Here is a 21,508-nt window from a genome sequence, read left to right as displayed (position 1 = left end):
ACCAGGTGGCCCTAGATAGGGTCCCACCCTGCCTAGATAGGGTCCCACCCTGCCTCGATAGTGTCCCACCCTGATAGGGTCCCACCCTGCCAATTCCGGGAAACAACCTCATGAGGTCCCACCCTGCCAATTCCAGGGGACTCACCCTGCCTCGAAGTTCCCGGAATCATCAACTCCAGGAAAGAACCTCATAAGGTCCTGCTCTAACCAATCAAACCAAGACCCCTTGCTCAGGCTATAGCTAGACCCAATCATTTTATGCCTTAAGCTTTGTTTGAATTTCGCGCCATAAGCTGTGTTTGAACTTGTGTTAGCCTATATAAACAGCCTGTAACAAGCAGTCGGGGTCCCAGGACCGACTTAGAGCTTGGGACCCTAGCGCGCTAGTAATAAATAACTCTCTGCTGTGAACCTCGTGTCGGTGATCCTTCGCGACGACCCCTGCCCAGGAGGGAATCGAGAGTTCGGTTCCAACACCCATGTGTTGTGGAAGGGACCTCATGGGAGATAATAGAATCATGGAGGTGATGGTTTCATAAGGGGCTTTTCCCCCTTTGCTTGGCTCTCATTCTTTCTCCTGCCACCCTGTTAAGAAGTGCCTTCCACCATGATTTTAAGTTTCCTGAACCTCCCCAGCCAAGCAGAACTGTGAGTCAATTAAACCTCTTTTCTCTATAAAAAGAAATACCCAGTCTCAGGTATTTCTTCATAGCAGCATGAGAACAGACTAATACAGTAAAGTGGTAGCGTAGAGAGTGGGGTGCTGCTATAAGGATATCTGAAAATGTGGAAGCAACTCTGGAATTGGGTAACAGGCAGAGATTGGAACAGTTTGGAGGTTCAGAAGAACACAGGAAAATGTGAGAAAGTTTGGAATTTCCTAGAGACTTGAACGGCTCAGAAGACAGGGAGATGTGTGAAAGTTTGGAACTTCCTAGAGACTTATTGAATGGTTTTGACCAAAATGCTGATTGTGATACGGACAATGAAGTCCAGGCTGAGGTGGCCTCGGATGGAGATGTGGAACTTGTTGGGAACTGGAGCAAAGGTGACTCTTGTTAAGCTTTAGCAAAGAGACTGGCGGAATTTTCTCCCTGCCCTAGAGATCTATGGAACTCTGAACTTGAAAGACATGATTTAAGGTATCTGGCGGAAGAAATTTCTAGGTGGCAAAGCAGTCAAGATGAAGCAGAGCATAAAAGTTTGGAAAATCTGCAGCCTGTTGATGTGACAGAAAAGAAGGATGTATTTTTGGGGGAGAAATTCAAGGCTACTGCAAAAATTTGCATAAGTAACAAGGAGCCAAATGTTATCACCAAGACAATGGGGAAAATGTCTCCAGGGCATGTCAGAGACCTTCATGGCAGCCCCTCCCATCAAATACCTGGAGGTCTAGGAGGGAAAAATGGGTTTCCTGGGCTGGGCCCAGGGCCTTGCTGCTTCATGCATTCTTGGGACATGGTGCCCTGTATCCCAGCTGCTTCAGCTCCAGGTGTGGCTAAAAGGGGTCAAGGCTACTGTGAGGACAGTTCAGGCCATTGCTTCAGAGGGTGCCAGCCCCAAGCCTTGGCGGCTTTCCCATGGTGTTGGGCCTGTGAGTGTAAAGAAGTCAAGAATTGAGGTTTAGGAACCTCGGCCTAGATTTCAGAGGATTTATGGAAACACCTGGATGTCCAGGCATTAGTTTGCTGCAGGAGTGGTGCCCTCATGGAGAACCTCTGCTAGGGCAGTACAGAAGGGAAATGTCGGGTTGAAGCCTCCCCCCACACAATCTTCACTGAGGCAATACCTAGTAGAGCTGTGAGAAGAGGGCCACCTTCTTCCAGATCCCAGAATGGTAGATCCACTGATACTTGCACTGTGCACCTGGAAAAGCTGCAGACACTCAATGCCAGCCTGTGAAAGCAGCCAGGAAGGAGGCTTGTACTCTGCAAAGCCACAGGGACGGAGCTGCCCAAGGCGGTGGGAGCCACCTCTTGCATAAGTGTGACCTGAATGTAAGACATGGAGTCAAAGGAGCTCATTTTGGAGCTTTAAGATTTGGCTGCCTGCCAATGTCTCCCATTTGGAATGGGTGTATTTACCCACTGCCCGTACCCCCAATGCATCTAAGAAGGAACTAATTTGCTTTTAATTTCACAGGTTCACAGGTGGAGGGGACTTGCCTTGTCTCAGATGAGACTTTGGATTTGGACTTTTGGGTTAATGCTGGAATGAGCTGAGACGTTGGGGGACTGCTGGAAAGGCATGACTGTGTTTTGAAATGTGAGGACATGAGATCTGGGAGGGGCCAGTGGCAGAATGATACAGTTTGGCTGTGCCCCCACCCAAATCTCATCTTGAATTGTAGTTCCCATAATCCCCATGTGTTGTGGGAGGGACCTGTTATGAGGTAATTGAATCATGGGAGTGATGGTTTTATAAAGAGCTTGTCCCCCTTTGCCTGGTTCACATTCTGTCACCTGCCGCCCTGTGAAGAAGTGCCTTCTGCCATGATTGTAAGTTTCCTGAGGCCTCCCCAGCCATGAAGAACTGTGAGTCAATTAAATCTCTTTTCTTTATAAATTACCCAGTCTCAGGTATTTCTTCATAGCAGTAAGCGAATGCACTAATACACACAGTTAAGGTCTGAACCCAGATTTGACTTCATAGCCCATGCATGATGTTCTAAACACTTTGGAATTAAGAGTTGCTTTATAAATATTTAACAGTCATGTTCCTGCAACCCCTACACAAAATAAAATGCACCACATATACAATTTTCTTATGCCCAGTGATGTCATAAAATAACAGATGGGAATCTGAAGACTTGGGTTCTTGAGTTAACAGGTACTTTGTGTTATGGGTTGAACTGTGCCCCCCTCAAAATCATATTATATGTTCAAGTCTTATCTCCCAGTAATTCTGAATGTGACCTTGTTTGAAAATAGCAGCATTGTGGATTTAATTAGTTAGAATGAGATAACAGTGGAGTAGGTTGGGCCCCTAATCCAATATGACTGGTGTCCTGATAAATAGGGGAAATCTGGGAAAAGACAAATACATACAAAGAATGCCATGTGTACATGCAGGCAGAGATTGGAGTGATGCATCCACAAGCCATGGAGTACCAAAGATTGTCAGTAAACCACCAAATGTAAGGAGAAACTCATGAAACAGCTTCTCCCTCACCGCCAACAGAAGGAACCAACCCTGCCCACACCTTGATCCTATTTCCAGCCTCTGGAACTGTGAAACAATAAATTTCTGTTGTTTAAGTCACCCAGTTTGTGGTACTTTCTTATGGCAACCCTAGCAAATGAATACATTTTATAATTACATAATTTAAATGATACAATTTTCTGTAGTTATTTCTACATTCTAAGCCCCAAATTTCAACAGGTGCCCTTTTTCATGTTTTTCTTCTTCCAAGACCTCTTACTAAATATTTTAAGTACTTTCTACTTCATGCTATTTGAGTTACATTATCTGAATCACATGTTATTGAAAGATGGAATATATTGTTTTCAAATGAACTGCTAAACAGATAAATTATGCGTTCCTTAAAGCACAAATCTTAGCAGATTGAGAGTCTCACTTCTTTAAAAATTCACTGACAAATGCCCCTCCAATGAGAATTAACAACTAGTTTCTTATCTAGTGCTTTTATTTGCTGCATACCTTCCTCTCTTTCCTTTAGTTCTCACTAATACAGTTCAATATAGTAAAACTGCACACTTGAGAAAAGGCCAACTTCTTGGATTTCTCACTAATTTGGAGATCTTATAATGACTACTTATGGCACTAATCATCTTTGGTGACATCCAATTTGCTGAACTTCATTTCCATAATGTAATTTCTCATTTTACAATTCCACATTCAAAAACCTTTTAGATCTGACTGCTATCTGGCACTTTCAAAATTTATGTTTATTTTTGTGGTTCTCTTCAATTTTGAACACTTCCTTCCCTTGCTTTTGTATCTCCATTGTCTGGTTTTTGTTTTTTGGGTATTTTTTTTGAGACAGGGTCTCACTCTGTCTCCCAGGCTGCAGGGCAGTGGCATCACCTTTGCTCCAACTGCGAGGCTGAAGTAACTGATCCTCCCACCTCAGCCTCCAAAGTAGCTAAGACTACAGGTGTGTACCACCACGCCAAGTTGATTTGTGTATTTTTTGATGTAGAGATGGGGTTCCATCAGTTTCTTTAATTTTTCCAAGATCTTTCAACTTCCACTCTTGTGGCAACCCCCCACCCCACCAACTTGCCTAATCACTATTTGGATTTAATTTTTTTTTATTCCAACAGTAATATTTTCATTACCTTTCAGTTTTCCTTCTAAAAATATTAAAACATAAAACTGGAAAATTTCCCTAAAACCAACCTATGATAAGAATAATAGGAATCCTACTCATTTGGTGATTTGAGAAGTTCAACAAAAGGCAGATGCCTAAGGTGAGACATGAAACTACAGAACTTAGGAAAACCAATTCTATCTGAAGATATTATACCAAAAATCTCTACCTGTTTTAATTTTAGTAACTGCAAATAAATTACTTCACCAATGGATCATTAGCAGTTTAAGGAACTGGTTGAAGAAATACTCACAATATAATTTTAAACAGAGGATAAGGAGGAGGACAAGCCAAATGCCCAAAAGAGAGTCCAGAAACAACCTTAGATAAACATGGGACCGTAACATATGATGAAAGTGGTGTTTCAAACCACTTGGAAAAAGATGAGTTATTTAATTAATGCTACCCAGATACATAATTAGTCATGTGGAAAAAAATTAAAAACATCATTATCACTCCTTAAACTAAAATAACTTTCACAGGAATCAAAATTCAAGTATAAATTTTAGATGAAAATATATCTACATTTATATAGAGTCTTTGACAGAGAAACACCTATCTAAACAAGTAAATATAGAAGCCATAATAAAAGATGCCAATAAGAGTAAGTAAAAATCTAAGATTTCTCTAGGGCCTACTATAGACTATAAAACAAGCAAAGAAGAAACAGACAAGTGACAATGTGGGGGAAAATATTTGCAACAAATGTGCCAAATGGCTAATTACCATATGAAGAGTTTCCACAAGCCAACAAGGAAAGAAAAACCAAAAAAAGTACATAAGCAACTGGAAAAGGAAAAAGAAATAAAAATGGCTATAAATTATTAAGTTACTCAACCTCATGGATAAACAGTGCAATTTAAAATAATAAGATACCATTTTAATGTAGCAGTTTGACAAATACTTTAACATTTGCCAACACCCAAATTCCTCAATACTTGCAGGTAGGGAGAAACAGAGGCACTCATTCAGTACTGGTAGGAGTGAGGAGTGGTACTGTTTTAAAGGAGTATTTGACAATAACTAAAAACAAATTTTAAAGTACATATTTGTTTCAATAATGATTGTAATAAAAATTAGGCATGATTTAAGTGTGCAAAAACAAGGACCAGGCAAATAAATATATCCATACAACAGAATGTAATAGTTAATGTGTAAGATGTATTAAAACAAGGTGCAGAATGAAAGGCTTAATATAATACCATTTGTGTAAATATTTATGAAAGATATAAACAAATCCTTGTATAGGCTCACACATTTTCTGAAAGGATGACCAGAAATGTAAGTTGGGTTGTCCCTTGAGTGCAAGACTAAAAAGCAGCATGTACTTCTTAAACTTTTTAATGCCAGGAATTATAATTTTTATCATGTGCACTTTATTTAAAAAATAGAATTTAAAAAGTAAACAGTGTAAATGTTCCATAAACATTTGCTTTTAAGTGAAACAATTACAACTAACATATTCAGAATATCTACTATGTGACAAATTTTGTAGCAGGGGCTGGGTCTTCTAAGTATCAAGCTATAATAACTGAAGAATTCAACTGTCTTTCTACAAACACTTATTCTGCATACAAATAGCTCTTTTTACACAAAGTAAGGGAATACTATTTTTCCTCTCACCTACTTACTGTCCGTTCTTTCACATTAAGGAATAAATTCTCTCAAGACATATTTTCTTCCTTGAAATTATTTCACCCACTTTATTATCACACAACTAAAGAACATTGTTTTTATAAGAGTGATTTAATCATTAAACTAAGAATGAACTTAAAATGGATTAGGCTCTATCAAGAAATGTGGGCTCAGATGCTAGATGCTTAAAATGGATTAGGCTCTATCAAGAAATGTGGCCTCAGGGCTCAAGATCCACCAACAAATAATATAGTAATGAATGGTTATAGTAAAGTCACATCAACTCTTCAAGCCCAGATTTCTCCGTATGTGAATACTATCAATTTCATAAGGGTGCCATATAAAGAAATTAAACATTTATATTCTTTGTATTCCGACATGAAGTGATATAGGCAATAGCCCATATTTAAGGAAAAAAAATGCCAAGAGATGCCTATTAGTATTTAATGAGGAATATTACTATTACGTTCATTTATTTAACTAAAGTACACACTCTAATTTGTAAACTTCATCCTGAGTTCACTGAATGCAGTTATATTTTCAATTTCCTTTAAATATGTAACATGGAGTCTGTGAATCCACAGGGCAAGGAAAGTTCAATAATATAAATGCTTGTGTTTTTTCCTATCATCTGTTTCATTGTATCTAAGACTACCACACAGATTTTGCTGCCTCATTCATCTTTTTACTTTTATTTCTATTATTTCTCCTTCAAAGAATTCAAATTGTTCCACATTCCTACTCATGTCTTTTACTATGTACCACAATGAAAGTTATGCATGTACATATAGCTATAACAAAAATCATTTACAATAAAGTAACAGTTTTCTTCCTGAGATGGATGTAAATCTTTATTTAAAATTTTCTTTTCTCCAAATAAGCCAGGCAATATTATTATAGTCCATAATTCAAGACAGAATAACTATATCTAAATCCACAGAAACTAGCATGAATACTACTACTCAGGGAACAATAAAGATAAAATTTAATTCCTCCCCATTTTTATATCAATTATACTGCTTTCAAACACTTAAGCATTGAAACTAATAAACATCCAATAATACGCAAAAGAAGGGGAGTGGAGGATCAAGGAAAAACACTTCAAGATCGCAAGGTACATTTCAATCTACTGTTCTGTCCCCTGACATGAATAATGATCTATCTCAGAAGAAAAACACCCAAAATATTAAACTAGATATCTAAACACATTACAATGTACCACATACCAGTCACAATAAATACTGAGCCTTTATGTTAAAGTTATTTCCTAAAAATTGTCTCCAAGAATAGACAGTAGTAGTTTCATTATCAACACTTCCAAACACTTCTTCTGTGTTTCTCTAATTTGATATTCAATTCTAAACTTCTGTTTTCAAACTTTGAATATACAAGCGGGGAAATAATGTATAAAAAATAATGTAAAAATACTGCAAGATTTTCCCTAACTGCGTAACAAACGTGTGCTAAGTTAGGATTAGATATTAACAGAAATCTGAAGTATTACATATATATATATATATATACTCTTTAACTTTTGTAAGCCATATAAATTCTATCACAAAATGTGACTTCTCTTTGAGTGAGTTAGTAAAATCTGTATTTTTGTTTTAACATAGCCATTTTCAGATTTTAACTACAATAGCTCCCTTAACTGACCTCTATTTAAAATAACTCTCTGGCCTTAGCCAACACTTTTTTTTTTTTTTTTTTGCCCATGGCATGTTGACCATTCTTAACTAGTATGTTATTTTTTGTATAATCAGGCATTTGTAACTAGTTGGGTTACAAGCTTAACAAGTCAGTTGGTTGTTCCCAAACCTGTTTATGCCCGTTTACTTGTTATAGTTCTTACATATCTTAAACATTATTTATGTCTAATGACTATGAGTGCAAAAAGGAACAGCTGTTTCTATATAATAAGTTAAATATAAACTAAATAGGCCGGGCGCGGTGGCTCACGCCTGTAATCCCACTACTTTGGGAGGCTGAGGTGGGTGGATCACTTGAGATCAGGAGTTTGAGACCAGCCTGGCCAACACAGTGAAACCCCATTTCTACTAAAATTACAAAAATTAGCCAGGCGTGGTGGCACGCAGCTATAGACACAGCTACTTGGGAGGCTGAGGCAAAAGAATTGTTTGAACCTGGGAGGTCGAGGTTGCAGTGAGCTAAGATTATGGAACTGCACTCCAGCCTGGGTGACAGAGCAAGACTATCTCAAAAACAAAACAAAAAAAACAAAAAAAGAACAACAAAATGTAAACTAAGTAGAATGACTCAACAAAGGTGAGTTCTTCTTTCAAAAGGTGTTGAATTAGATAAAAGGGACATAACTGCAAAATATAAGGGGAAATCATAAAGTTAGAAGGAGTCTATACTTAGGGTTTTTCAAAAGTTATCTTTAGACTTTTATTCCACGTTAGAGATATCAAAACTGCAAATAGCAAATCATGTGTGAGGAATGTAAGAACAGCTTCTCTCAACTCCACAAAGAGATGGCATTAGCTCAATGTTAAAAAGTTTATGTTTTTTAAGTTAAAATTTTAGAACGTTACCTACAAGATGTATTATTTTTAAATTTTCAGTAACCTACAAAGTAACTGTCCCAGCCTCAACAAATAAAAAGGCTTCAAACATTTTTTTATCCTGAAGTCCTTAAATCGGTTTGATATATCCACTAGATAAAAACTACCTGTCTATGCAAAATAACAACATGTAGCAAAAAGCACAGTAAAATAACTTTATGGAAAAAAGTATTAGAATGTATATTCTACAAGGGCAAGGATCTTTATCTTATTCACAGATGTATCCTGAACATGTAGAACAGTTCCTGGTACGTGGCTGACACTCAGTAAATATTTGTTAAATGAAGAAGAAAAGGAACTTACTGTGATGACAGCCTTGCTGAGACAGATGGATCCCCTGCAGCCATACTCTGTTTCGTCTTCAGATTTGTAGTAACTCAGAGCATTATCTTTCAAAACTACCCAACGATCCTGCCACCCATGAATGTAGTTTGTCCACTGGGAGTGGGAAGGGGAAGGGAAGGGAGAAGAAAACAAAAAAGAGAAGTATTTTAGAAATCCAAACTTTTTTAAACAGCAATGTAATTTTAAAACCAAAACGTGAAAAGTCCAACTTAATTCTTTTCAGTAAAATGATTACAGAGAGTGAAAAGTTGAGATTTTCTAGATTGCATAATGATTTTCAGTAATTTTTACAATATTATAAATAAACTGGTAAGAAACAAAATATACCATTTTCTTCTAACATTTGAAGAATAAAACAAAAGCCAGATTTTGGTTAAAATTATTGTTTGTTCTTTGTGTGCTTTCATCCTCTCCTAAGTACCTTTATGATATCTGTTTTAGTCCTTGTCATAATTAACATATTCAACAGAGAAGTATGTTCAGTTAGGTATGGAGTCTCTCATTTTCTGACACCAAAGACTTCATGAAGCCTTCTAAATCAATGGAAGTATAAAGTCAATTATTGCTAAACTCTACTTTTGTTGTTATTCCCATATGAAAATTTATAACGGTCATAACTACATCAAAATAAAAATAATAATCTTTAGTAAGTTGGCATCAACTTTAACTTCTCCTCTACAGAACGGAATAATATTTAAAATGGCCAATTCATTTTCCAAGTTTCTCTGAACATATATTTTTCAAACTCAAGAGTAATAAAACAAAAATAAAATTGGTTTTCAAAAACATATTGGATTGCCTTCAATACCTTAAAAGAGTTTCTGTGTTGCTAAAGTCTTGCTGCACAGTGAAGATCACAATAAACTGGAAAAGGCAGAAATGTAACCTTTACAGGAATACTTATTTTTGCATGTTTTTATCTATGCTCTGGGGTTTTAAGTATAGAAAAATCTCAAAACTATCTGCCAATTCCAAAAACTAATTAAAAATGGATTGCCAAAATATACTGCATTGGCTCAGGCTCTATATCCACTGAGAAATCTTTTTCTATTCTCTAATTAAGCATTTTTGAGATTTATTCAGTTCTTAAATTTTCTTTTATTTTGTATTTTTTTGAGACAGAGTCTCACTCTGTCACTCAGGATGGAGTGCAGTGGCACCATCTCAGCTCACTGCAACCTCCCGGGCTTAATCCTCCTGCCTCCTCCTCCCAAGTCATCGAGACTACAGGTGCGTGCCCCACGTCTGGCTAACTTTTTGTAGTGATGAAGTTTCACTGTGGTGCCAAGGCTGGTCTCAAACTCCTGGGCTCAAGTGATCTGTTGTCTTCCTTGGTCTCCCAAAGTGCTGGGACTACAGGTGAGCCACCATCCCTAGCCAGTTAATTTTTCTAAGCCCCATCATTACAACCCCTCTCTGAGAACTCATCCAAGCTGACTATTTAACTCATTCTAGTGGCTCCTAATCACCCACTTCCTTATTTCTAACAGCTTGTGATGTACCACCACTTAGACACAGGCTTGAAATAAATGATAGTTACCAACAAAACTGAATTTACTTCTTTCTATAAGGTGTACTTCCTTCCTATTTTCCTATTTCCTTGGGGGGGACTGCTACTTCTGCTCAGAGTTTGTGTATTTGATATACAAACAGATTAGTGTATACAGGATTAAACAGGCTCAACTACTCTACAACTCACGTGAAGAGAGTTTTGACAAGTTATTTTTGTAACTTCAATAAAATAATGAAAATGCCTAGCATAGTCACAGAAGATACTCCTAAGTGTTCCTTCTCAATATTTATAGCCCATCACCAAAACCTGCTTATCTTTCCTTCATAGTAAACCCTTAAATTTGCCGCCTCTTCTCATTTTCAACTATTCCAATCAAATTACCCAGTTCCTGTATTCCTTACAGGACTTAATAATCTTTTCGCTAGTATCTTCTGTGTTTTTCATAATTTACACAAGCTTATTTACTTACTAAGCATATTTGCCTACTTTTCTTACATGTTGATCGTATTGAGTCTCCAGCTCCAAAACTTACATGGACAACTTCCCACTGACTGTCATACAAATCGTTTAGGGCATTCAAGACCCACCATGGATTAATCCTACCTCATTTATAATTACCACACTTCATAAGGCTAAATTTTGTGACAGTGGTCAAGTTACTTACTCTGTGTTCTTTTCTCTGTCAAACTCTGTCTCTCAGAGTTAAGTTTAAACAAGAATAGACTTAGAACAGTGCCTGGACATAGTATTTTCTGAATCTGAGGAAGAGTTATACATGGTTAATAAAGCTCAATCTTCAGCATTTCTCACTAGAACTCTTTCAATATTAGAAAAGGGGCCCCAGCAATTATGCATCCATAATTCAATATTATGTTCTTGTAAGAGGCTGAACAAACTATATCAGCTTCAGGACCCTTTTCTCAGTAAGCTGTTAGCTGTTGTTATGACACCTGGAAGACAAGTTTTTTGTCTTTTCTCTGCTCTCATAATGTTCCCTCACTCTTCCCCATTTAACAAATACAGACAAGGCAATATGCTAGACACTGCAGGAGAATTGAATATTACTGTGGCCAACAGGCCAGCAAACACAAACACAAGAGAAAAAAATATATATTTAGAATAAAACAAAATGCTATGGGAATTCAAGTGAAGGAGGTCTTGAATGATGGCAAAATACGAAAAGGCTTTAAGGAAAGGACAGTATTTGACTTGGACTCTTAAGGATGGATAGAATTTCAAACAGTTTGGTATGTGCAAAAACAGAAGGTAAACCATGAAGGATGGAGGAAATTCAGAAATTGAATGAGATTATTTTATCCAGGCTTAGTTGCTCTCAAGTCCTACGCTAAGGCACGCATCTTTTCCCCACCATGATCCATCACGATACTTGTTATAACCAGATAGAATTATTGCCTATCAAGTATTTTTGGAATCTATACACTTAAGTGATTTATAAGAAATATGCTTCATAGGTATTTCCGTATATTTCAGATTACCATATGGAAAATGCCCTTTGAACTGGTATATTTCTAATATAAATTTACCCAAGCCCATTCCAAATCCACCCCATTTTGGGGGACAAAGAAAACAAATTGTACCAAGACTTACTTACATTACTCAATGGAAGGAAAAGAACAAAAGCCAAGTTCTGACCCTTGTTTAAATTACCAGGTGAATATGAAGAATTCAAAATATATAATTTACATTTAAAAACATGTACCATACTCAGTATGAGTATACATATTCAATTTAGAATACTCTTGATTAAAAAGTTTCCAGAAAACACTGTATATAACCATAAATTGGTAAATCTCAGGAAAATTTCCTTCATAGCTATTAGCAAGAATACCAAAAGCTTTATTCCTATTCATTCTACATAAGAAGCAACAGTCAAAATTTAAGTTATTCACCTTCCATAGAGGTGATCAAATGCATTTGTATGCATTTAAATATCGAGATTGGTATTCCATTTTTTGATCTATAGTATACCTACTCCACATAAAGTAAAACTCGGAGCACTGGTGACTTTTTCCCCCAGTCACTCCATTCCCCCAACCCCCAAAAAACTAATTATCAGTGGGTCAAAATTACAATTTGTTTTGTAAAATACTCAACACATCACAATACTAATATGGCAGTCAGCTTCCCATCTTATAAGCAGTGATGAAACTATCAAAATCACTGAGAAGCAAGTAACCCACTTCCTATTACCAACTGAAAATGTATACCTACTACACAATGTGTTCAATAGGGATTCCTAAATTATAGGATACATTTAATGTAAAGAAATCCTGAGGAGCTTCTCGTTACTGAAAACCTTGCATTGAAATTTCAAGAATGATCACAGCATCAATATACAACTAATTTTTCTGCTATACAAATAAAAGTCAACACTTGCAATCCTTAGTTCTGACTACTCATGCCTTTCCTGGTCCCCTTCTCATTAGCTTTCTACAGACATTATAAAAGCATTATATTAAACAATTCCACAAATAATGTCCAAGTGATGTGCCAAAGTAGGAATACTGGAAACAGGGTGATTTCTTAATAGCCAGTAGCTGCACATGACATAGTATCTTATGACCAGCTTGTTGAGGGACTGGCCCAGCTCCCCCTCTCCAAGTTAACTGCTAGCTCCAGCCATTTCTAAAAAAGTTTAACAGGAAGGGGGAGAGAAGTCAAAAGGGCTGTGTGAATCTTCTTATAGCAAAAACTTAAAAAAAAAAAAATCCCAACCATGTAATATCAAGAGATCACCCATCTGCAGTTCTATAATGGCTGCTTTCCTAAAATTTTGATACACGGATTTTAAAAAATATATAAAAGGTAAAACATATTTTCCTTACCCTGGACCCCTTACCGCAAAAAGAGTTTATTATTAAATAATGCTCTTCTTCCTGGACTAAAGATCAGTCTCCTTTTCACATGTTCCAAGTTACTATGAATATTTCCTGTACCCATCACGTGCCGATTCAATATCTCTATCCTGAACTAAGGTATAGGGTGAGGGAGAAAGTCCTCTACATTCATCTGTCTCACTACATTTAACCTGGCGAGTTCAACACCTCAAATTTCAACACCAAGCCGAGTCGCTCCGGCTTCTGTCGAAACAGTTGCGTCCGCAGTGCCTCCCAACCTACTCGGCTTGGCATCCTCAGACAGACCAGCCTCTTTTAAGAGGTCCGACTTGAACCGCTCCCATGCCCAGTCGTTCGGACACCCCTGAAGCCCAACCCGGATTCCTTACACCCGGGACAGCTGCCGCCCTAGGTCCCAAGTCACGGCACGCATCTGGTCTCCCAAATTGGATCCCGGGTTGATACACCCTTTCCCTGGTCCTCGGCTGCCCCCGACGAGCCCTCGGGCAGCAAGAACAGGCTCCCTATATCCCCGCCTCATCCCTAGTCGCTGCAGCAGTACTCAGCCTCGCACCCCGGCACGTTCCGCGCCTCCCGCCAGCCCCACCCCACCGCCTCAGCCAATTGCCTCGCGGCAGGTGAGTCTGGCCAGGGGTCCCCTGGCACCACCGGTTGCTCACCTTACTGAGGACCCCGCAGCGCTCCACAGGCGGCCCAGACTCCGTCTCTGGATCCTCCTCCGAGCCCGATGAGTTCCAGCTCTGATTATCCGACATGGAGGCGCGACAGCCGAGCAGGAGACCGGCCCCCGCTCCCTCAACTGCGCCGGAGGAGGCGCCCAGTCCTCGGGGTGAAGGGTCGGGGAATGGCGAAGCGAAGAGTGCCAGCTCCGGTGTGGGGGGGAGCAGGAGGAGGGACGAAGTCCGCTCGCCGCGCCGCCGCCGCGCCTGACACCGAGCGGAGCGGGGAAGGAGGACGAGCGATGAAGGAAGCCTACCCTTCCAGCCGTCAGCCGCCGCCGCCGTCGCCGGGACCCCTGCGTTGCGCCCGGTGCTGCCACCCGAACTTAGCCCCCTCGATGCCAATTTCAAATAGCGAAGGAAAAGGGAGAAGAAGGGAAGAGAAAATCCGGCCGCTGAGACCCGAGTCCACTCACACCTCCGCTACCGCCGCCATCTTGCTGCCTGGCCCACTATTTACCCTCCCCTCCCCTGTCCTTTCCCCTCCCCTTCGTCCTCCCATTCTCCCCTCCTACTCCCCGCCCCGGCCCCCTCCCGGCGTCTGACGCGACACGCCGAGCGTGCGGGATCCTCCTCCCGCACCCTACCCCCGGCTCTCCCGGATGACGAGAGGTAGAAAAGTAGGAGGAGCGCAGTAAGGAGAGGGCGGGATAGGGATGCCGCTGTGCTGCATTCCGGGAAGGGCGTTGGTTCGTCGCTCGCCCAGCCTTCTGGGAGTTGTAGTCGCGATCCTGAGGTAACGGGTGAGTATCCCGCGCGGGGATCGCTTGTCGCCTTGGGGACTTGTCAGTCGGTGGGTAGGCTTCGTTTGACAGTTGCGTGACCTGCCCCTTGGCCTCGCTTCTATCCTTGCCTTGTGTGCTTATGACGAACCCTCCGGGCTTGCGGGCCAGAACGTGAGAGAGCTTTCTGCTGAAGATGACGGGCCTGCGTTCCAGGGCGGCTTGTCGAAAGCCCGGGAGCGCGTAGCCGCTTCCGCCTAAACCACGGGATGGGGTCTTTTGAGCTCCGAGTGCCAAGGGGGTTTTCTTTCCACCAGACCACCGCTGTAAATCTCGAGGGTCTTACCCATTAGAAGTTAGAATTCACATTTGACGTTTAAAGGAAGAATTTCCTTAGTACCTTCTGACAAGCACGCACTTCGCATTTTTAGATTTCTAGAGTTTTCTTTGTGGAAAGTAATTTTGAGGTTGTCAGAGAATAAATAACGTTAGAAAGGTTTTTAAAGTAAACCAAGAATGTCAGATGATAGCCTGGGATTTTCTCTTAGTTGTAAATGAATATCTTACTGAGAACCACGTTAACCATGCCTGCCCCTCAAAGATAGGAAAGTTTGGATATATAGAAACTTTCTCGTATTAGAAATACCTAAGTGCAATGGTTTTGTGTATACAGGGTATTAGGCAATAGGTGGCTATTTTTAAGACTAGGGTTGAATTAGCAGAAAGACCAAAAGAAGATCTAACAGCTCTTGTCAGTTGTCAAGGATAACTTTGATGGTAAGACCTTTGACTTTGTAGCTTCAGTAATTTCCTCTCGTTAGCTATTTTAATATATTCGAGTTCCTGATAATTGCCAAGAGTAAAATTTGTTATTAAACCTTAGAAAGAATACTTTCTTAGTACAAGGATGGGACGATAGGAGCGAAATTTTGAGTCTAAGGGAAAACGCTGGCCGAGTGCGGTGGCTCACGCCTGTAATCCCAGCTCTTTGGGAGGCCGAGTTGGGCGGATCACCTGAGGCCAGGAGTTTGAGACCAGCCTGGCCAACAAGGTGAAACCCCGTCTCTACTAAAAATACAAAAATTAGCCGAGCAGGGTGGCGGGTGCCTGTAATTCCAGCTCTTTATATCCTGGTTTCAAATCTAGGCATGATGACCTTTTCCCATATCCCAGTCTCAAATTTTTTTCCTCCTCCATGGGGGATTAATTACGATTCTAAATGGTTGGTAGCATGAAGCTAGGTTATCTCTATCGTGGCAGTGGATATTTAAGTAGGCATTGCCAATATGTATCTTGTTTTCTTTTACTTCTTTTTCTGACCATCCACACTCCATTTATATTGATGAATTCTTTTACTAATGTCAATTATTATTGTATTATGCTCATACTGCCATGTCTTATTCTGCAGCTTTGATCCTTAAGGTGACTTAGCATATCTGTCTAAGACTTCTTTATCTGTTGATTTTTACCATTTAAGTTTCCAAAGACAACTGTATTTTTGGAAAAGTGGGAGGGAAGAGGTAGATGGGGGTATTCATTGATACCTTAATGCACTTCACAGCTACTTGAGAATATGTCAGATCCCACAAAAAGTTCTAATATTCGAGAATAAGACAGTGATTTCAGAAATGGAATTTCAAAGGGTGTGTAGGCCACCCTTTTTATTCTGTTTCCTGTTGTACAAATGAGAGCCAGGCTAGGAATGTTTCAAGGAGAAATATTCTTACTATTCAATGAAATTGAAAATATATTCCTTTATCTTTTACTCGTATCTGTTTGGTTTATGGGATAAAAACTTGTTACGGTAGTTAGTATTTCATAGGCTTCACTATAACATTGAAAAACCTTTTAGTCTAAAAATCACACAGTACAGTACACTGATGAACAGTATTAGTGCCCACTCTTGGCATGTACACATGTTCTTTCTTTCGTTTTTATTTTGCTTAGCTTTTGAGTCGCTTTTCCTGTTAGATTGAGAAATTATTTTATTAATATTTTAAAGGCATACTATATAAAGCAGTGTGGTGATATCTTATGTATCAGTAGAATCCTCATGATAGTTACTTTGTAAACGTGTTTTGCTTCTTGTTTTTTTCTAACCGTTTTATTGTTTCACTTCTATAATTTCAAATCCTTTTCTTCTTAGTCAAATAAATTGAAAAAATATTTTTATAGAGCATACATGTTGCTATGGTGATAGCTTATGAAAATATAGTTTATCCCTGTTTAAGATCTTTATTAAGATCTTGCTATATGATCATCTGACTAAGATACTATAAAAGTAAGATATAAACCACTTCTGTAGTCATTGTTTTCTAGCATTTTACTGTCTAGGTATTCTGACAATAATTATGTGTAGAAAGTGAATAAAGATTTTAAATTGCCTGTGACGTAGGAGGTTTTCAGTAAATAATAACCGATAAATGAAATAAGTTTAGCCTGGTTGATAATTGAAGGGAAGTTGTAGGAACTGCAATTAACAAGGCCCAAGAAAAAAATCACTAACATGATTAAAATCAGTCAGAGACCGAAGAATCAAATAACATTATAGCTTTTTGTAAGTAGCAAGTGTCATTTACTAAAGGCCTACAAAATGTCAAACATTGTTTTAGGTTCATTTGATTTATTCACTCTTCACAAAAATCCTGCAAGGTAGACATTATTCTTATTTTACACATGAGGAAATTAACATTCAAAGAAGTTAAGTAAATTGCCCAGATCATCACTAGTGAATAGTCTAGTTCAGACTTTGGACCTTAGACGCTTGTAATACATAACTTTTAATATGTATAGAATTGATTTTAGATTTAAGAAAAGTCACTCAGGCATAATGGTACATACCTGTAGTCCTAGCTGCTCGGGGTGCTGAGGCGACAGGCTAGCTTAACCCCAGAGGTTTGAGTCTGTAATTAGCTGTGATCGTGCTAGTATACTCCAGTGTAGGTGACAAAGTGAGACCCTGTCTCAAAAAAAAAAAAATTTCCAAAACACTATTATCCCAAATTATTTTAAATGATTAAACATTTGAGAATCTGTCAGAGCCAGATAGATTACATTCTAGGTGTGTTACATAGTTTTTCTTCAGTTTAACGGTTTTCTTAAAAGAAAATTCACCCACATACATTTTTAAGGTACAATAACATACAGCCAGTTTACAGTTCTTTTCTTGCTAGTGTATACTAGCAAGTATATGTTCCAATTACCCATAAATAATTTAAATGATATCTGGAGCCTCTTGCAACTATCACCTTGGCTTGTGTTGCTGCTAAAAGGAATAATAACGTGTTGATTTTAACGTTTAGTATTATCAGGAATAATAGACATTACTATCATTTTATTTTTTATATTTTTGGTCATTTTATGAATAGTCCTGAGAAGCAGCAATAAAGGGATAGTGGAAAAACAACTTTATTGGAAATTATAATAAAAATATAGCAAACTCAAATTTTTATTCCATATATTCTTGCCTCAAGCAGTCCTCCTGCCTTGGCCTCCCAAAGTGTTGAGATTTGACGTGAGCCCACATGCCAGGCCCGATATTCTTTTTTGTGTGGCTAAATTCCATTGTGTATATAGACCACATTTTCTTTATCCATTCATCCATTGATGGTTGATTCCATATTTTAGTTATTGTGAATACTGCTGTAATAAAACGTGAGGTCAGATATCTCTTCAATATATTGATTTCCCTTTTGGATATATGTCTAGTAGTAGAATTGCTAGATCATATAGTAGTTCTACTTTAAGTTTTCTGAGGAACCTCCATACTGTATTCCATAGTGACTGTACTAATTTACATTCCCACCAACAGTGTAGCAGGGTTCCCCTTTCTCCACATCCTTGCCACCATCCATTATTCCCTATCTTTTTAATAACAGCCATTTTAGGCTGCCCATGATGACTCATGCCTGTAATCCTAGCACTTTGGGTGGCTGAGGTGGGAGGATCACTTGAGCTGCTCAGGAGTTCAAAACCAGCCTGGGCAACATAGTGAGACCTCGTCTCTATTATAATAATACTTTAAAAAAATGTTTAAGCCATTTTGACTGGGGTAAGATGATACCTTATTGTGGTTTTGAATTGCATTTCTATGATGATTAGTGATGTTGAACATTTTTTAAATTTAACTCTTGGCCGTTAGTATGCCTTCTTTTGAGAAATATCTATTCTTTTGCCCATTTTTAAATCGGATTATTTTTCTTTTATTGAGTTGTTTGAGCTCCTTATGTATTCTGGTTATTAATCCCTTGTCAGATGGATAGTTTGCAAACATTTTCTCCTGTTCTATGGGCTGTCCCTTCACTTTCTTGATTATTCACTCTGCTGTGAAGAAGCTTTTTAGCTTAATAGAATCTAATTTGTCTATGTTTGCTTTGGTTGTCAGTGCTTTTGCGGTCTTACACAGAAAAGCCTTTGGCCAGACCAGGAGTTGTGCCTCATGCCTATAATACCAGCCCTTTGGGAGGCTGAGGCAAAGGCTTGCTTGACCCCAGGAGTTTGAGACCAGCCTAGACAACACAGGGAGACCCTACTTTTGCAAAAAGAATTTTAAAAGTTTAAAAATTAAAAATAAAATTAAATAAAAAATTTTAAAAATTAAAAGTTTAAAAATAAATAAAGTTAAATGAATAAATAAAATTAGCTGGATGTGGTAGCACACACCTGTGGTCCCAGTTACTCAGGAGGCTGAGGTGGGAGGATCGCTTGAGCCCAGAAGGTCAAGGCTATAGAAAGCTGTGATTGCACCACTGCATTCAAAGCCAGGTGACAGAGTGAGACCCTGTCTCCAAAAAAAACCAAAAAAACAGCATTTGGCCAGACCTATGTACTGGAGTATTTCCCAGATATATTTTTCTAGTAGTTTCATAGTTTCAGAACTTAGATTTAGGTTTCTAATCCATTTTGATTTGATTTTTGTATCAAAAATCAAAAAGAGATGAAGAAATATCTGAGAGATAGTTTCATTCTTCTGCATCTGGTTATCCGGTTTTCCCAGCACCATTTATTGAAGAGACTATTCTTTTACCTTGATATGTTCTTGATTGCTTTCTCAAAAATTAGTTGGTTGTAAATGTGTGGATTTATATCTGGGTTCTCTATTCTGTTCCATTTGTCCATGTGTCTATTTTCTTGCCAGTATTATAGTCATTTGGTTACTATAGCTTTGTAGTATATTTTGAAGTCAGATAGTGTAATGCCCCCAGCTATGTTCTTTTCCCTTAGGACTGCTTTGGCTATTCAGAGTCTTTTGTGGTTTTATATACATTTTAGGATTGTTTTTCTATTTCTGTGAAGAATGTCACTGGTATTTTGATAGAGATTGCATTGAATCTGAAAATTGTTTTTGGTAGTATTGTCATTTTAACAATATTCTTCCAATTCCACAAGCTTGGAATATCTTTCCTTTTATTTGTGTCTTCAATTTTCTTCAGTGTTTTGTAGTTTTCTTTTATAGATCTTTCACTTAAGGTAATTCCTAGGTATTGTATATTATTTGTAACTATTGTAAATGTTATACTTTAGCAGCAAACAATGTGAAAAAGAAATCAAGAAAGCAATCTAAATAAAAAATGTCTGTACTGACTTTTGTATGTTAATTTTGTATCCTGAAACTTTACTGAATTTGTTTATCAGTACTTAACAGCTTTTTGGTGGAGTCTTTAGGGGTTTTGTGAATATAAGATTATGTTGCCTACCAACAAAGATAACTTGACTCCTTCCTTTGCAATTTAGATGCCCTTTATTTCTTTCTCTTGTCTGATTGCTGTGACCAGGGCTTTCAGTATTATGTTAGGTAACAGTGGTGAAGGTGGGCATCCTTGTTTTGTTCCAGATCTTAGAGGAAAGGCTTTCAATATTTCCCCATTCAGTATGATGCTAGCTGTGGTTTTATCATATGTGGTCTTTATTATCTGGGGTTATGTTCCTGCTATATTCAGTTGGCTGAGGGTTTTTATCATAAAGAGATGATGAATTTGTCCAATACTTTTTCAGTGTCTATGAAAATGGTCATATGTTTTTTGTTTTTGATTCTGTTAATGTGATGTATCATGTTTATTGATTTGAATATGTTGAACTATCCTTGCATCCCTTGGATGAATCCCACTTGATCATGGTGAAGGATCTTATTAATGTGATTAGCTAGTATTTTGTTGAGAATTTTTGCATGTATGTTCATCAGTAATATTGGCCTATAGTTTTCTTTTTTTGTTGTGTCCTTATTTGGTTTTGATATCAGGGTAATGCTGTCCTTGTAGAATTAGTTTGGAAGTATTCCCTCTTTGATTTTTTAATTTTTTTTTTTTTTTTTTTTGCGGAGTGGAGAGTTTGAGTACAAGTGATATTAGTTATTCTGGAAATGTTCGGTAGAATTCAGCAGTGAAGCAATCAGGTTCCAGGCTTTTCTTTGATGAAAGACTTTTTATTGCAGCTTCTAACTTCTTACTTACTGGTCTGTTCAGGTTTTCAGTTTATTCCTGTTTCAATCTTGGTAGGTTGTAAGTGTCCGGGAATTTATCGATTTCTTCTAGCTATTCCAATTTGTTGGCGTATAGTTGCTCATAACAGTATATAAAGATTCTTTGTATATCTGTGGTCTCAGTTGTTATGTCTACTTTTTCATTTCTGTTTTTATTTATTTGAATTTTCTTTCTTTTCTTTGTCTAACTAAAGTTTTGTCAATTTCATCTATCTTTTTTTTTTACCTTTTTTATATCTTTTTTTTCCTTCATTTCATATTTTTTTATTATTATTATACTTTAAGTTCTAGGGTACATG

At 38.1% G+C, this 21,508-nt stretch overlaps 2 protein-coding genes across 2 annotated transcripts in view; one reads left to right on the top strand and one right to left on the bottom strand.

Moving 5' to 3' along the window:
* COL4A3BP (collagen, type IV, alpha 3 (Goodpasture antigen) binding protein) overlaps nucleotides 1–14,972 on the bottom strand; it is a 152,747-nt gene extending 137,775 nt beyond the window's left edge. Inside the window, exons 1-3 of the mRNA XM_011959236.1 lie at nucleotides 14,597–14,972; nucleotides 13,950–14,343; nucleotides 8,857–8,991 (exon numbers count right to left, since the gene is read on the bottom strand). Coding sequence (XP_011814626.1) covers nucleotides 8,857–8,991; nucleotides 13,950–14,343; nucleotides 14,597–14,682 — 615 coding nt within the window. The 5' untranslated portion in view covers nucleotides 14,683–14,972. The remainder of the gene's footprint in view (nucleotides 1–8,856; nucleotides 8,992–13,949; nucleotides 14,344–14,596) is intronic.
* The window catches only part of POLK (polymerase (DNA directed) kappa), a 90,172-nt gene continuing 83,334 nt past the window's right edge, over nucleotides 14,671–21,508 (top strand). Inside the window, exon 1 of the mRNA XM_011959237.1 lies at nucleotides 14,671–14,752. The gene's annotated coding sequence lies outside the window, so the exon portion shown is untranslated. The remainder of the gene's footprint in view (nucleotides 14,753–21,508) is intronic.

Source organism: Colobus angolensis, unplaced genomic scaffold (assembly GCF_000951035.1).
Source record: "Colobus angolensis palliatus isolate OR3802 unplaced genomic scaffold, Cang.pa_1.0 Scaffold49, whole genome shotgun sequence".
Lineage (NCBI taxonomy): Eukaryota > Metazoa > Chordata > Mammalia > Primates > Cercopithecidae > Colobus > Colobus angolensis.
This window is presented reverse-complemented; position numbering and strand designations above follow the sequence as displayed.